This window comes from Heterodontus francisci, chromosome 46 (assembly GCF_036365525.1).
Source record: "Heterodontus francisci isolate sHetFra1 chromosome 46, sHetFra1.hap1, whole genome shotgun sequence".
In the NCBI taxonomy this organism is placed as follows: Eukaryota; Metazoa; Chordata; class Chondrichthyes; order Heterodontiformes; family Heterodontidae; genus Heterodontus; species Heterodontus francisci.
In genome coordinates, this window is record NC_090416.1 from 18,447,340 (window position 1) to 18,465,043 (window position 17,704).

Sequence of the window (17,704 nt, forward strand, 5' to 3'; positions counted from 1 at the left end):
CTTCCTCTTTCTTATCTGTGTAACCTCTTGCAGGCCCTATAAACTCTCCATTCCACTGACTGCGATCCCCCTCCCTAAACCCCTCCTCTATGTCTCTTTTTCTTCCCTCCCTCCCTCCCTCCCCCTCTTTCAGGACCTTCCTTAAGACAAAGGGTTTGTGCACCCATTTCCTAATCTGTCCCAGTGTGAAGCCCGTTGGGACGTTTCTCTGTTTAAAGGTGCTTGTATTAATGTAGGTCTTCATCGTAGTTATAAAACTTGCATATCATGAGCTTGTGTTGTGTGTGGCTGCAGTTCCCGTGCGTTCGAAGAGTCTGTGATTGACGAATGCAGTGGAGATGCCTTTGCACCTTGTAAGCCCAGTCTGAGATGAGGTGCACAGGCTACAGAAAAATGAACTTTCCTGCAGTTGTGCTTGGAGGACTGTTTTTATGATCAAACCAGAGAGATCTGATCAGTGTGCAGATTACGATTGAACTGCTTTGTGGCTAGTTAATTGATGTTACTGAATAGGTAGATTGTACTAAAGAACATAACTTAAGAAATAGGAGTAGGCCATTCGGCTCCTTGAGCCTGCTTCGCCATTCAATAAGATCAGGGCTGATCTGATTGAGGCCTTAACTCCATTTTCCTGCCTGCCCCCCATAACTCTTTACTCCCTTGTAGATCAAAAGGTTTCACTATAAATTGGGGCGGTGTTCAAAATTCAGAAGGGTTTTGACAAAGTCGATAGAAACTGTTTCCACTGACAGGAGGTAACTAGAGTACGCAGATTTGAGATCATTGGCAAAAGAACCAAAGGGGGAAATGAGAAGAAGCGAGTTATAATCTGGAATGGGTAGCAGTAACAGATTCAATCGTGACTTTCAAAAGGGAGTTGGATCAATACTTGACGGGGGAAAAAATTGCAGGGCTGTGGGGAAAGAGCTGAGGTAGTGGGACGAAACGGATAGCTCTTTCAGAGAGCCGGCACAGACACGATGGGCCGAATGTTGTTCTGTGCTGTTAAGATTCTACAAAGAACTTAAAGTGAGCAGCGCTCCTCTGTTAAACTCATTCAACAGCAGAGTGACTAAAATTGGGATTGTAATCTCTCTCGTTCTCTCTTTCTCTGCAGGAGGAGATGTGACTGCAAAGAATATCTGGCTGGCAGAAAGTGTCCTTGAAATCCTAGTGGAGCAAAGGTACTAGTGAGCAGAGAGGTCTGATGAACAGCAGTTAACCATCGCGCATAGTGAAGAGATTATAGTGATACTCATCTGGTGGGAATCAAGAAAGAAGGAATAATCTTAAAATTACAGCTAGGTCACTTCGGAGGGAAAGCAGAAAAGCCAGTTCAATCGGGCGAATGACCGTCTCTGTTCCTATTTCTTATGGGAGGGCAATAGAAGGCTGGAACTCTCTCCCTCCCTTAGTCTTGGAGCCCAAACTGCATAGTACTCCCAACTGCGATATTCTGTACTCTGTTTCAATAAACTCAGTGTTCCATTTGGGTTTTTTTTGGGACAGTGCAGAGGGAGCTTAACTGTATCTAACCCTGTGCGATTTGAATGTAAAGGTAGGGGGCATGATCAAGAAGTTTGCAGACGACACAAAGATTGGCCGTGTGGTAGATAGCGAGGAGGATAGCTGTATGCTGCAGGAAGATATTGATGGACTGATCAGATGGGCAGAAAAGTGGCAAATGGAATTCAACTTGGAGAAGTGTGAAGTGATGCATTTGGGGAGGTCAAACAAGGCAAAGGAATACACAATTAATGGAAAAATACTGAGAAGTGTAGAGGAAGTGAGGGACCTTGGAGTGAATGTCCACAGATCCCTGAAGGTAGCAGGACAGGTTGATGAGGTGGTTAAGAAGGCATATGGAATCCTTTCCTTTATTAGCCGAGGTATGGAATACAAGAGCAGGGAGGTTATGCTGGAACTGTATAACTCATTGGTTAGGCCACGACTTGAGTACTGTGTGCAGTTCTGGTCACCTCATTACAGAAAGGATGTAATTGCACTAGAGAGGGTACAAAGGAGATTTACGAGGATGTTGCCAGGACTGGAAAAATGCAGCTATGAGGAAAGATTGGATAGGCTGGGGTTGTTCTCCTTGGAACAGAGAAGGCTGAGGAGAGATCTGATTGAAATGTACAGAATTTTGAGGGGCCTGGATAGAGTGGAGGTGAAGGGTCTGTTCACCTTAACTGAGAGGTCAGTGACGAGGGGGACATAGATTTAAAGTGATTGGTAGAAAAATTAGAGGGGAGATGAGGAAAAACTTTTTCACTGAGGATGGTGGGAGTCTGGGACTCACCGCCTGAAAGGGTAGGTGAGGCAGAAACCCTCAACTCATTCAGAAGGAGTCTGAATATGCACCTCAAGTGCCGTAATCTGCAGGGCTACAGACCAAATGCTGGAAGGTGGGATTAGATTGGGTGGATCATTTTTTGATGATGGGCCAAGTGGCCTCTTTCTGTGCCTTAAACTTTTCATGAATCTATGATTTGGATGAGTGAAGGCAGGGTCAGCTGTCGGCAGATACCATTTTTCTGTCCTGTCATGTCTTAAGCATCAGACTGGACTTGTTAAAAATTGAGATCTCTGTGCGGGGATAACTGTCCACAGTCCAGAGCACCAGCGGAGCAGGAGAGACAAGGAGATAAATACACAACGGATCCTGTGACGCATGGGTTGAAAAACCCGTAGATCGGGAGGTGAAAAGGGGGAGGTAGAGTGTGAGGGAGGGTAGGAGGTAGGTAGATTCCGGTGAAGGCAAAATGAGATCAGCAGATGCAGCAGCGAGTCTTGAGTTGAGTAGAATTGGGCTTGGTGTGGGGGTGGTGGGGGAAGAGTTAGCACATCAGAGGAGTATCTGGAGCAAGAGGTAATTTGGGGGAAAGTGATGATGCTGGTGTCGGTGAAAGAGAGGTGGGCAGGAAACGCTGGCGAGAGAGAGCAGGGAGAATCAGACTCCTGTGTTGTTGTGTAGGTTGCTTGGGAGTGCTTTTCTTTCCGATCTGGCTCCCTGTTTTATAATTACTGTTTTGCACAGTAATTGCTTCTGATCGCTGTGACACTTTGAGGGCTGCGCTGAAATTTCACAGTGAAATTAGTGTTGGGGAAGGTGTCAGGAGCTATTAGGAGAGAGCGCGGCTGGGACTGCAGCATTGATTTATTTTGCTTTCAGGCACTTCAGTCGTTGTAACCTGCCTCGCGGAGGCCATTGCTGACTGTTAATGGTCTGCAAAACATACTTGTCCTTTATAACCAAGGCAGACTGAATATATTAAAACCTATTACGTGATGCAGCAGTGCTGCCGGGTTCGGATTTGAGGGGGAGGGGAGAATTTATCAAATTTCCAACGCCAAAACAGGCCATTCAGCTCGACCAGTCTGTGTTGGCGGAGTAAATAATCCAGATCACATTTAACTGCACTGTTCCCATATCCCTTTTGCCTTCACCCACTTAGCCAATCTAAGCTTGAATGTTGATACAATTTCAAACTTTCCTACATTACAACAGTATCCACCTTTCAGAAGTACTTTGTTGACTGTAAAGTAGTGTGGGAAGTCCTGAGGTGGACAAAGGCCCTTCCCGTCACCCCCTGTCCTGGGAATAAATAGGTAGCAAACGATGTGAGGATTTCTTGTGCTGACAAGAGGGAGCAAGTGTTTACGGGGTGGGCTCTTGGGGGGGTATCAGGGACTGAGGGAGGCGGGTTCAGAGAAGGACTTACCAGAGTCGTCATAGAGCCTTCTGACACAGGGGGCAGCCATTCGGCCCATCGTGCCCGTGCTAGCCCTTTTTGAAAGAGCTGTCCAATTAGTCCCCACTCCCCCTGCTCTTGCCCCATAAGCCCTGCAATTTTTTTTCACTTGAATTATTTATTGGATTTGCTGTTATAAAGTGGCCACTTTTCTACTGCCCTTTCAGGCGGTGAATTCTAGATCATTGATTTTTAAAAAAGTGTTTCCTCTGGTTCTTCTTCCAATCACCTTCAATCTGTGTCCTCTGGTTACTGGAAACAGCTTCTCCTTATTTACTCTTGCAAAGTCCCTCTCAGTTTTGAACACCTCCATTGAATCTCCCCATAACTTTCGATGCTCTGAGGAGAACAACCGCAGCTTCACGAGTCTCTCCACATAACTCATGTTGATGTCGGTGAGATGAAGTAAGGTTAGGGGGGTGGTGGGGAAGGAAGATCGTGTGCAGCATAGACCCACTTGGGCCGAGTGGCGTGTTCCCGTTCTGTGTCCTTTCACACGTCGATCCACCTCTCTCTCTCTTAAATGATCTCTGCCTCGAGCACTGTGATCTCTGTGGCAGAGCATTTCATTGGCTGAACAGCTCTCTCTGTAAAGGAAAGGTTTTTTGGCCTGGGCTCTGGGAGGGTGGGACCGTAGTTCTGCTGTACGTGGCTAGCTGCCTGAAGCTGCACCTTCCTTGCAGGGAGTGGGTGTTGAAGAGCAACATGTTGATCGCCATGATCATTTACACGTACCTGCGGCTGATTGTGGACCACCATGGCACCCCACAGCTCCAGACGCTCCGACAGAAGGAGGTGGACTTCTGCATGACGCTACTCCGGGAAAAGGTGAGGGATAAAAGTAGCCGGAGAGGGATTTTTGAAGGTGCTCTCACCCGGGGCGGCAGTGCTGCTCCTCGATTAAGTTCCGTGTTTCTGAATCCCTGTCGTCTTTCCGTGGGTTTACACACACTCGTGCACTTTTCCTCCTCCCCCACCGCCTGACTTGCCATGTCACGGAGCCACAAGTATGCACACCAGATGGTGATGGATGAATGGCTATTCGCACATAGAAGGCATCGCCCATCCTTGCCCTATGCCCACTTGCCAGCAGTTTCCAGTGGAGTTGTGGGTCACTGGGAGGGTTGAGGGCTCTGAACTTGGATTGACTGCTTTTTTTTCTCTAATGATCTTCCCATCTCACCCATTCCCCATCTGGTCGGAATACTGAGGCCTGTTGTAACAGCCCTGCCCCGGGCTGAGTGAACACACGGAGAGCTGTGTGTGTAGGTGTGCATCGGAAAGAATGTTTCTGCCTGTATGTGTGTGTCTCTGCCTCCCTGCCTGCGTGCGTGTCCCTCTCTCTCTGCCTCTGCCTGCGTGCGTGTCCCTCTCTCTCTGCCTCTGCCTGCGTGCGTGTCCCTCTCTCTCTGCCTCTGCCTGCGTGCGTGTCCCCCTCTCTCTGCCTCTGCCTGCGTGCGTGTCCCCCTCTCTCTGCCTCTGCCTGCGTGCGTGTCCCCCTCTCTCTGCCTCTGCCTGCGTGCGTGTCCCTCTCTCTTTGCCTCTGCCTGCGTGCGTGTCCCCCTCTCTCTGCCTGCGTGCGTGTCCCCCTCTCTCTGCCTGCGTGCGTGTCCCCCTCTCTCTGCCTGCGTGCGTGTCCCCCTCTCTCTGCCTCTGCCTGCGTGCGTGTCCCCCTCTCTCTTGCCTCTGCCTGCGTGCGTATCCCCCTCTCTCTGCCTCTGCCTGTGTGTGCGTGTCCCCCTCTCTCTGCCTCTGCCTGCGTGCGTGTCCCCCTCTCTCTGCCTCTGCCTGCGTGTGTGTCCCTCTCCCTGCCTCTGCCTGCGTGCGTGTCCCCCTCTCTCTGCCTGTGTGTGCGCCTCCCTCTCTGCCTATGTGCATGTGTCTCCGCCTGTGTTAGTGTGTCCCTCTCTTTCTCTCCGCCTCTGTGTGTGTGTGTGTGTGTCTGTCCGTCTCTCTCTGTGCTCGTGTGTGTATCTGCCTCTGTCCCTCTGCGAAACATGATACCACATTGTGTGATGGGCTGGTTGATGTGTAAACGCTTGAGCGAGTTACTCGGAACCGTCAGTAATTATGTCAAGCTACCTTGTGCCCTGGGACTGTACAGACGAAATATCTTGAATGTCAGACCCTGAATGTCAGACAGAGTTTCTGAGATACTCATTCTTCAAAGTGTCCGATTGGTAATTGCATTCTCTTTCCAGTTCATGGACTGTACAATGATTGGCCGAGACCTTGTTCGACTACTTCAGAACGTTGCTAGGATACCAGAATTTGAGAAGTTATGGAGGGACATTCTGCATAATCCTCAGGCTCTCAGCGCACAGTTCACAGGTAAGGTTGAACCTGACTGACATCGCAAAGTCTGTGGGGAACAGTTACGTGTTTAAGCTTCCGTTTCTGAGCTATAAAAATTCCAGGATAGTTAAGCCCGATAATCGGCTTTCGGTTCATAACTGCATGCACACCCTCACAGGATATCGGAGAACTGCGCTGTGCCCATGTGTGATTTACACACTGCCCCTTTACACTGAGGAAAAACGTCCAGCCATGAAATTCTACATCCTGTCCTTGCAATTGGGTCATTCCTGGAGAAAGTATTTTCAGCTTTATAACTCTGGGGTACAGTACAGGTGGGGACAGGTCTCTCACTGTTATAACTGGGATACAGTACAGGTGGGGACAGGTCTCTCACTGTTATAACTGGGGTACAGTACTGGTGGGGACAGGTCTGTCACTGTGTAACACTGTGGTACAGTACTGGTGGGGACAGGTCTGTCACTGTGTAACACTCGGGTACAGTACTGCTGGGGACAGGTCTGTCACTGTATAACACTGGGATACAGTACTGGTGGGGACAGGTCTGTCACTGTATAACACTGGTACAGTACTGGTGGGGACAGGTCTGTCACTGTATAACACTGGTACAGTACTGGTGGGGACAGGTCTGTCACTGTTAATACTGGGATACAGTACTGGTGGGGACAGTTCTCTCTGTGTAACACTCGGGTACAGTACTGGTGGGGACAGGTCTGTCACTGTATAACACTGGTACAGTACTGGTGGGGACAGGTCTGTCACTGTTAATACTGGGATACAGTACTGGTGGGGACAGGTCTGTCACTGTGTAACACTGGGGTACAGTACGGGTGGGGACAGGTCTGTCACTGTATAACTCTGGGATACAGTACTGGTGGGGACAGGTCTCTCACTGTTAATACTGCGATACAGTACTGGTGGGGACAGATCTGTCACTATATCACTGGGGTACAGTACTGGTGGGGACAGGTCTGTCACTGGATAACACTGGGGTTACAGTACTGGTGGGGACAGGTCTGTCACTTTATAACACTGGGGTACAGTACTGGTGGGGAAAGGTCTGTCACTATAACACTGGGGTACAGTACTGGTGGGGGCAAGTCTGTCACTGTATAACACTGGGGTACAGTACTGGTGGGGACAGGTCTGTCAGTGTATAACACTGGGATACAGTACTGGTGGGGACAGGTCTGTCACTGTATAACACTGGGATACAGTGCTGGTGGGGACAGGTCTGTCACTGTATAACACTGGGGTACAGTACTGGTGGGGACAGGTCTGTCACTGTATAACACTGGGGTACAGTACTGGTGGGGACAGTTCTGTCAGTGTATAACACTGGGATACAGTACTGGTGGGGACAGGTCTGTCTGTATAACAGAGGTACAGTACTGGTGGGGACAGGTCTGTCACTGTATATCACTGGGGTACAGTACTGGTGGCGACAGGTCTGTCACTGTATAACATTGGGGTATTGTACTGGTGGCGACAGGTCTGTCACTGTATATCACTGGGGTACAGTACTGGTGGGGACAGGTCTGTCAGTCTGTAACACTGGGGTACAGTACTGGTGGGGACAGGTCTGTCACTGTATAACACTGGGGTACAGTACTGGTGGGGACAGGTCTGTCAGTCTGTAACACGGGTACAGTACTGGTGGGGACAGGTCTGTCACTGTATAACACTGGGGTACAGTACTGGTGGGGACAGGTCTGTCACTGTATATCACTGGGGTACAGTACTGGTGGGGACAGGTCTGTCACTGTATAACACTGGGGTACAGTACTGGTGGGGACAGGTCTGTCACTGTATAACACTGGGGTACAGTACTGGTGGGGACAGGTCTGTCACTGTATATCACGGGTACAGTACTGGTGGGGACAGGTCTGTCACTGTATATCACTGGGGTACAGTACTGGTGGGGACAGGTCTGTCACTGTATAACACTGGGGTACAGTACTGGTGGGGACAGGTCTGTCACTGTATATCACTGGGGTACAGTACTGGTGGGGACAGGTCTGTCACTGTATATCACTGGGGTACAGTACTGGTGGGGACAGGTCTGTCACTGTATATCACTGGGGTACAGTACTGGTGGGGACAGGTCTGTCACTGTATAACACTGGGGTACAGTACTGGTGGGGACAGGTCTGTCACTATAACACTGGGGTACAGTACTGGTGGGGACAGGTCTGTCACTGTATATCACTGGGGTACAGTACTGGTGGGGACAGGTCTGTCACTGTATAACACTGGGGTACAGTACTGGTGGGGACAGGTCTGTCACTGTATATCACTGGGGTACAGTACTGGTGGGGACAGGTCTGTCAGTGTACAGACTGTGTACAGGGGCGGCACAGTGGCGCAGTGGTTAGCACTACAGCCTCACAGCTCCAGGGACCCGGGTTCGATTCTGGGTACTGCCTGTGTGGAGTTTGCAAGTTCTCCCTGTGTCTGCGTGGGTTTTCTCCGGGTGCTCCGGTTTCCTCCCACAAGCCAAAAGACTTGCAGGTTGGTAGGTAAATTGGCCATTATAAATTGCCCCTAGTATAGGTAGGTGGTAGGGAAATAGAAGGACAGGTGGGATGTTTGGTAGGAATATGGGATTCGTGTAGGATTAGTATGAGTGGGTGGTTGATGGTCGGCACAGACTCGGTGGGCCGAAGGGCCTGTTTCAGTGCTGTATCTCTAATCTAATCTAATCATAACACTGGGGTACAGTACTGGTGGATTCAGTCGTTTTCTACAACTGAGTGACTTGCCCGGCCCACTTCGGAGGGCAGTAAAGAGTAAACGGCATTGGTGTGCGGGACCTGGAGTCACGTATCGGTCCAGTAAGGACAGCAGTATTCCTTCCCTATAAGGACCTTGGCGAACCAGTTGGGTTTTTAACTACAATCCGACCACTTCATGGTCGCTTTTACTGAGGGCAGAGTTTGCGATTTTTCTTTAAGAACTGAATTCAATTCAAATGCTGAAAATGCTGTCGTGGGATTCAAGCTCCTGTTCTCTGGGCTATTAGTCCAGTCGCATAACCACGACACCACCGTACCCGGGTGTGGCATAGGGAGCTGATGGACCCGATATTCGGGTGCTATGGTCGACTCTGGCAACAGGGCCAGCTATGATTCCCTGCTCCAAAATAGTGTTGACGGTTTCATTTTTTTTTTCTCTCTCTCCCGCAGGTATTCTACAACTTCTACAGACCCGAACTTCTAGAAAGTTCCTGGCATGTCGCTTGACACCGGACATGGAGACCAAGCTGCTGTTTATGACGTCCAGGGTAAGCTGTCGTCTTCAGTATCTTCAGATCATAGAACCATGCAGCTATTCGGCCCATCCATGCTGTGCCAGCTCTTTGAAAGCGCTATCCAATTAGTCCCACTCCCCCGCTCTTTCCCCACACCTCTGCGAATTTCTCCACTTCAAGTATTTATCCAGTTCCCTTTTGAAAGTTCTTAATGAATCTGCTTCCACCGCCCTTTCAGGCTGTGCATTCCAGATCGTTGTAAATTTTCTTTATTTGTTTGTGGTATGTGGGCATTGCTGGCCAGGCCAGCATTTAATGCCCTAGTTGCCCTTGAGAAGGTGGTGGTGAGCTGCCTTCTTGAACCGCTGCAGTACTTTTGGGGTAGGTATACCCACAGTGCTGTTAGGAAGGGAGTTCCAGGATTTTGACCCAGCGACAGTGAAGGAACGGCGATATAGTTCCAAGTCAGGATGGTGTGTGACTTGGGTGGGAACTTGCAGATGGTGGTGTTCCCATGCATCTGCTGACCTCGTCCTTCTAGATGGCAGAGGTCGTGGGTTTGGAAGGTGCTGTCGAAGGAACCTTTTTGAGTTGTGCCTTCTGGTTAGTGACCTTTCTGCCACTGGAAGCTGTTTTTCTTTATTTAGTCTATCAAAACATTTCTCAATTTTTGAACAGCTTGATTAAATCACCCCATGAGCACCTCTGTTCTGAGAACGATACCAGCTTCTCCAGTCTTGCCACATAACTGAAGTCCCCCGTCAGCACCAATGACCAGATCGTCTGTCTTTTGATAAAGGTTTAACCGAACTTCCTTGCTTTTGTACTGTGTCTCTGTTGAGAAAGCCCAAGCTTTTTAGTATGTTCTACTTCTCGCTGGGTAGGTTTTCACTGGCTGCCCTTGGTTCACATGTTGGGGTGAGGTATCTAGGTGAAGGGGAGCCTTGGCTGATTTGCCCCTTGATCCCACCCTTGCCCCCAGTGTTGAGTCCACTGGAAGCTCCAGGTACTATCCTAGCTGAGAACAGTAAATTCAGCACAGAGAGAACCTGCATTTTTTATGGTCTTTGTGGCCTAGTATCACTCTGAACAGGATGGGACCATTCAGCCCCTCAAGGCTATCCTGCCATTAAATTAGATCAGGGTTGACCTGTATCTTAACTCCATCTACCCACCTTGGTTCCATAACCAATAATAATCTTTCAGTCTCAATTTTGACATTTCAGACTGACCCGGCCTCCCCCACACCCCCCAAACCTCAACAGCTTTTTGGGGGAGTGAGTTCCAGATTTCCACTCCCCTGACTCCACTCCAAAGCCTCGATCAGATCACCCCTCAGTCTCCTATACTCAAGGGAATACCAGCCTTGTCTATGCAACCTATTCTCTTAATTGAACCCTTTAAGTAGGATGGTGCCTTTACCCTGCTGGGGCACCATCGCTGTAAGTTGAATAATGAGACACGACAGCTTTGGGTGCACTGCTCGCACTGGCAGGCTCCGTACTCAGAACTGCTGCCTTGTCAGCTGGGATTTTGCAAGCTTGCAGCACAGCTGGGATGTTACAATGCACATTAAAGAGTGCTGTGTACGTGAAGAAATTTTGAAGTAGATCCAAATTATCCAAGGAAAAAAGACCAAAGCATTTCTGAAGCGCCTTGTTTTGCTTTTGTGCATCAGCCGCCACCCCTTGCCCCAACTCCCTTCACCCACCATTGGTGGTCATGTTCAAATCCCTCTGTAGCCTTGACCTTCCACCCTCCCCCACCACTTCCCCAACTCTGTAACCTCCTCCGGCCCTACAACCCTCCGAGATCTCTGCACTCCTCCAATCCTGGCCTCTTGTGTATTCCCGATTTTCATTTGTTCCACCATTGGCGGCTGTGTCTTCAGCTGCCTGGTCAGGGAGCTCTGAAATTCCCTGCTCAAACCTACCTCTTTTGACTGGGCCTTTGGTCACCCGTCTTTATCTCCTATATGGCTTAAATTTTGTTAGATTTTGAGCTCCTGTGAAGCACCTTGGCACATTTTTACTGTGTTTAGGGTGCTTTAGATGTGCAAGTTGTTCTTGTTGAAGGGCAGTCGCTGTTAGGTAGACAAACAAAGCAGCCAACAGCCAGCATAGCAAGATCCCTGAACAGTAAAGAGGTGCTTCAGCAGTTCCCCTCTCTGCAGTGGTGAAGTTTGAAGGATGAATTCCCTGCTTCTTTTCAAATGGTAACTGAAGCTATAGAGCGAGAACCTTCAGCATAGACGGAGGCTATTCAGCCTATTGTGTCTTTGCTGGATTAATCCCGCTGTCCCACTCTCTCCCCATAGCCCTGTGTCAATCCCAAACTAATCCCACTGCCCTGCGCTCTCCCCCGTAGCACTGTATCAATCCCAAACTAATCCTACTGCCTTGGTCCCTCCCGGTATACCTGTGTATATCTCACTCATCCCACTGCCCCATTCACTTCGCTTATCAATCCCAAGCTCGTCCCGGTGCTCTCCGTCGATGGATAGTAATAGGTCCAGTGGGGAATTCAGGAGAAACCTCTTCACCCAGAGAGTGGTGAGAATGTGGAGCTTGCAACCACAGGAAGTGATTGAGGTGAATAGCAGAGATGCATTTAGAGATAAGCTGGATAAGCACATGAGGGAGGAAGCAATTGAAGGTTGAGATGAAGAGGTGGGGGGAGGAGGCTTATGTGCAGCAGAAGTGCTGGTGTGGACCAGTTGGGCCAAATGGACTGCTTCAGTGCTGTAAATCCAATGTAATGCAAATAGTGATCCACTTCGCTCTTTGAGTTCTCTGCATTCTGTCTGTCAGAGCGTTGCCTTCTCTCTCAGTTCTCCATGTGAGGAAAGTTCTCCATCTCCTGCACCCACGGTGACCATCTTAAATTTTTAATTAGCTGAGCCCTCATCACTGACTCCCCAACCAGAGGATGAATCCTATTCCTATGAAGACCTTTCTCATTTTTTCTTAAACCTCTGTTGGATCTCCTTTCCGCTGTCTCTACTCGGATGGGCTTGGCACCAATTTCTCAAGCCATCTTTACGTTTAACTGTAGGTTCGATTTGGGCAGCAGAAACGGTACCAGGACTGGTTTCAGCGGCAGTACCTCTCAACCCCCGACAGCCAGTCGCTGCGCTGCGACCTCATCCGATACATCTGTGGAGTTGTTCATCCATCCAACGAGGTGCTGAGTTCGGACATCCTGCCCCGGTGGGCCATCATAGGCTGGTTACTAACCACGTGCACCGTGAGTACCCTAAACACTGGGTGAAGCGGAATCAGAAAACAGTAGCAGGAGTGGGAGTGGCATTTCTCTCACCTTTGACCTCAGGACATCCCAAAGCGCTTTAACCAAATTAATTGCTTATTTTGAAGTGTGGTTACTGTCGAAATTTAAGAAGCACAGCAAAATCCCACAAAAAACAATGTGGTAATGACTATTTTAGCAGTATTATTGATGTTGATTGAGGGATAAATATTGGCCTGGGACGCCTGGAAGAACTGCTTCTCTTCGGAATGGTGGCCGTGGGATCTTTTACGTCTCATCTGATAGACAGCACCTCCGACAGTGCAACGCTCCCTCATGTGGCACTGTGTGTGTCAGCCTGGATTTTGTGTTGAAGTCTCTGGAGTGGGACTTGAACCCACAACCTGCAGGCCCGAAAGAGGAGTTGAGGCCTGGGACAGAGCAGCCATGATCTTATTGAATGATGGGGCAGTCTTGAGGGGCTGAATGGCCTACTCCTGCCCCTATTTATGTTCTTGCGTCCATACCTGCTCTTTCCGGCAAAGGGTCACTTTTATATTGAGAAGCAGCAACCTTGGTTGATTTTATTCTCCCTCTGTAGGTCATGGCTGCTCGGCCAACTCCTGGCATTCATTGCTCCCAGCCCAGCTGTGATCAGTTAACTCGGAGCAGAATAATTACCGTCTTTCGGATGAGACGTTAAACAGAGGCTCCGTCTGCCCTCTTGGGTGGATGTAAGATCCCATGGCCGCTACTTCAAAGAAGAACGAGGTGGGGGATGGGTTCTCCTGGGGCCAATATTTGTCCCTCATCCACTATCACCAAGAAGTCATTATGGCGTTGCTGTTTATGGGAGCTTGCTGTGCGTTACAGCAGTGAACACGCTTCGACAGTACCTCATTGGCTGTAAAGTGCTCTGGGACGTGCCGCAGTTATGGAAGAGCTGTTGAAATGTGAGCCTCGCTTTCTTGAACGCAGAATCCAGAGGCGGGAAAAGAATTTGCCTCGGCTCACAATTCAGTACAGTGTGAACCTATAAATTATGAAATGATGTGACCAGGGTGAGTTTCTGCTCATGGACAGTTTCCAACCTGCGGTCAACGCAGACTTTGATCATAAACCCTGCTACTAATGAAAAACTTTTTGCTGTTGACGCTGAAGCTAACTTATTATTCCAGCTGTGTTTAATTGCACAGTGCGAAGTGCTGTATGAGTGGGCGAGCGTGTTTGAGGCCTGAAAATGCTTATTGATATTCAGAGTGGCGCTTGTTTAGGGAATTGTTTATTTCATGGTATGTTTCCCCACATTGGCTCGAAAAAAAAAATGCCATCTTTTCAAAAATCGATGTTCTGAGCTTACTTACACATAAATATGAGATAGTCACTAATAAATCCCATAGGGAATTGAGAAGGAACCTCTTTAACCAGAGCGTGGTGAGAATGTGGAACTCATTACCACATGAAGTGGTTGAACAAGAGATTGTGTTTGCAAACGTAATAAATCATCCCAAGGGGCATCACAGGAACATTATTAAACAAAACTTGACACTTAGCCACATAAGGAGATATTGGGGCAGGTGACCAAAAGCTCAGTCAAAGAGGTAGATTTTAAGAAATGACTTAAAAGGAGGAGAGGGAGGCAGAGAGGTTTAGGAAGGGAATTCCAGAACTTGGGGCCCAGGCAGCAGAAGGCATGGGCCGCTGATGTTGGAGAGATGGGAATCGGGGTTTCCCAAGAGGCCACAATTGGATGAAATGCAAATATCTCGGTGAGTTCTGAGGCAGGTGTAGGGAAGAGAGAGGGCATTTGAAAACGAGGATGAGAATTTTAAAATCGGGCTGTTGCTGGACTGGGAGCTGATGTGGGTCAGTGAGCACGAGACGATCGGTGGTTGGGACTCGGTGAGAGTTAGGACATGGAGTCCGAATAGCACAGGAGCATTTAAGGGGAAACGTTCGATGGTAACTTTTCGACACAGCATCGAATATATACTCTGAAGGGGAAAGTTAGCAGGGCTATGGGAAAAGAGCAAGGGATGTGAGACTAATTCGATTGCTCTAGGAACTGGTGCTGGCACGATGGGCCAAATGGCCTCCTTGTGCGCTCCATGGTTCTATGAAGTGGTGAAAGTCAGAGAGAATCAGCCCCTTCATCTGAGTCTGCCTCATTGAAGGGGAGAGTTGGGCATCAATTTGGTGCTTGGTTATTCTGCCAGGTTTGAGTGCTCTGACACAGTGCACTAATCGAATGTTGGCCTTGCCAGCAACACCCACGTTCCACGAATGAATAAATTTATTTTCAAAGCTATTAATTTCAACAGCTTTAAAACTCAGTAAAATTCATCGCCAGATATTTTGGTGCTGGCAGCCGCAGTAATTTATTTTTCAGTTTAATTTATTCTCAAATGATTCCAAGGACGAGAGATGTTGCTTATAAGGAGATTGGAGAAATTGAGGCTCTTTTCGTTAAAGCAATGAAGGGTTAAGAATAGACCTAATGGAAGGGTTGTGATCACATTAACCAGGGCAACATGATTTCTGGTTATCAATATGAGGGCTTTAATTTCAAATGGTCACCCAGAGGCTTGTCTGGATGCAGATGACCTGACCACATACAGTGGCAGAAACAGAATCCGTAACTGCTTCTAAAAGGGCAATGGATAAATATTCAATAGAAGAAACAGTTTTAATGGGTTTAGGGAAAGGGCAGGAGAGTGGGGCAAAGAGAACAGCTCACTCAGAGCTGTGGGCAAATGTGGCAGCCACTTTACACACAGCAGGGTCCCTGAAGCAGCAGTCTGATAAATGACCAGATGATTTGTTCTGATGTTGATTGAGGGATAAATGTTGGCCAGGAGATCTCCGCTGCTGTTCCTCAAGTACTGTCATGCGATCTTTTAAGTCCACCAAACGGCGACGCCTCCAGCAGTGTCGCGTTCCCTCAATACCACACATGACGTGCCAACCCAGCTTATATACTTGAGCGGGGCTTGACCCCAAAACTCCCTGATTGAGAAGGGAGGTCCTGACAGGACTGGACCAAGTTGACACTTGCTGCCAAGTTGCATGATTTGCACGCAGTGTAAGTAGCTTTCTCACTGAATCTTTTTTTTTTCTGCCCTCTCTTTCATTTCAGTCCAATGTTGCTGCTTCAAATGCCAAGCTTGCCTTGTTTTACGACTGGCTTTTCTTCAATCCAGAAAAAGACAGCATCATGAACATAGGTAAGGGACCCATGCATTTGTCATCTTCACTCCTTTTCTTCACACCTGTCCTAAAGGTGCTGGCTGTTCCTGGGGGACATTGCCATGGGCTCCATCTATACTCCAGGATCCAGCCCGAGCACTATTTGTCATCTGTAGAGCCGAAACAGTGAAAATCGGCAGGCTATTTGACTAATAAGGTCATCACAGCCGGGTCTGATCCTGTTTTCCATGCACCTGTTGGCTGAATAGGCTGATGTTTGCACTGAGAAGGGTGACTAGGGCTGTTAAGTGTTTCCAGTGAGCCTGACCCAACACTTGGCTCATTACAGAGTGCAGCCCTCTCTACACTGTCCCCATCAAACATTCCCAGGACAGGTATAGCACAAGGTTAGATATAGAGTAAAGCTCCCTCTACACTGTCCCCATCAAAAAAAAGGGGTTAGATACAGAGTAAAGCTCCCTCTACACTGTCCTCATCAAACACTCCCAGGACAGGTATAGCACAAGGTTAGATATAGAGTAAAGCTCCCTCTACACTGTCCCCATCAAACTTTCCCAGGACAGGTATAGCACAAGGTTAGATATAGAGTAAAGCTCCCTCTACACTGTCCCCATCAAACACTCCCAGGACAGGTATAGCACAAGGTTAGATATAGAGTAAAGCTCCCTTTACACTGTCCCCATCAAAAAAAAGGGGTTAGATACAGAGTAAAGCTCCCTCTACACTGTCCTCATCAAACACTCCCAGGACAGGTACAGCAAAGTTTTGTTTGAACCATTGAATTTTCTGATTTGATCACCTTTCTTCTCATTTCAGAGCCAGCTATTCTTGTAATGCATCATTCCATGAAGCCTCATCCAGCAATTACTGCCACTCTGCTAGACTTCATCTGTCGGGTGAGTGCTGCCCACACTTTCCATTAACCAGATCTGCCAACACTACAACACTCAAGTGTGGGATTTTTTGGCTTGAGTTTGTATCCCTGACTCGCGCCTAAAAACAGAAACATAATTAAAAGTGGCAAACTATGTACATGACAAATGCCAGAGGGTGTGGCCAGGTGGCATTAATGTGTGTCCATTCTCTTTGACCTGTTGTTTCTTTGTGTTCTCTCCTCCTCACTTTGACCCCATGCCTCTGCTTGTTCTTTCAGTCTTCTCTCTCTTTTCTGATTTCTCTACACCACACATCCCCCACCCCCTGAAAATTTGTCACGGTTCCTGATTCTTACTGTTCAGTGACTCTCCTAATGTCGGGTGCACATTCATACATCAGTATCAGGCTTGTCTGTGGTGACCTCCCACTGTGCAGTCGGCCCTCAATACTCCGTGTATGATCATAAATGATGAATGGAAGGTGGCGGGGAAGGTACAGGAGGGAGAGCAACACCTCAGCATTTGTCTACATTTTTGGGAGAGGACAGAAAGAGACGCAGGCCATGAGTTCTGTTCTCTAGTCTGTAATTGTTTAGCCGGTCTGGATAAAATGTTAACTGAAGTCTGCTATTTGTGTCTTATTTACTTACCGGTAATTGAGTTAATCACAAAACAGACTGCCCTCTAACTGCAAAAAAAGACAATGAAATCTTCTGCATTGATGAGACCTGGACAGTTCACATTCTGACGAGACTGAAGCTACATATTCAAGTGATCATTTGGAAAATAGACTTTGCACGTTTAACTCTGAGCCTGTGACTTCACATAGCTTAGAGATCGTTGGGTAGAGTTTCCACTACGAGCACGGACAGGTATATGAACGTTTTGGACTAGGCCCTGATGATCAGGGCACAGATTGCGGCGAAAATTTCACCGTTTCGAAAAGTTTTTTCCCCCCCCCCCCACCTTTTTAGGTTTCCGCTCAAGGAGAGTCAGTGGCATAGTGGTAATGTCGCTGGGCTAGCTATCCAGAGGCCCAGGCAGGATGCCCTGGG

General features: G+C 48.4%; 1 protein-coding gene across 1 annotated transcript in view; it reads left to right on the plus strand.

The window, feature by feature from the left end:
• Positions 1 to 17,704, plus strand: part of ints3 (integrator complex subunit 3) — a 213,079-nt gene that overhangs the window by 145,771 nt on the left and 49,604 nt on the right. Inside the window, exons 6-12 of the mRNA XM_068022811.1 lie at positions 1,118 to 1,184; positions 4,439 to 4,583; positions 5,957 to 6,086; positions 9,257 to 9,354; positions 12,376 to 12,567; positions 15,704 to 15,791; positions 16,591 to 16,670. Of these exons, the coding sequence (XP_067878912.1) occupies positions 1,118 to 1,184; positions 4,439 to 4,583; positions 5,957 to 6,086; positions 9,257 to 9,354; positions 12,376 to 12,567; positions 15,704 to 15,791; positions 16,591 to 16,670 (800 nt within the window). The remainder of the gene's footprint in view (positions 1 to 1,117; positions 1,185 to 4,438; positions 4,584 to 5,956; positions 6,087 to 9,256; positions 9,355 to 12,375; positions 12,568 to 15,703; positions 15,792 to 16,590; positions 16,671 to 17,704) is intronic.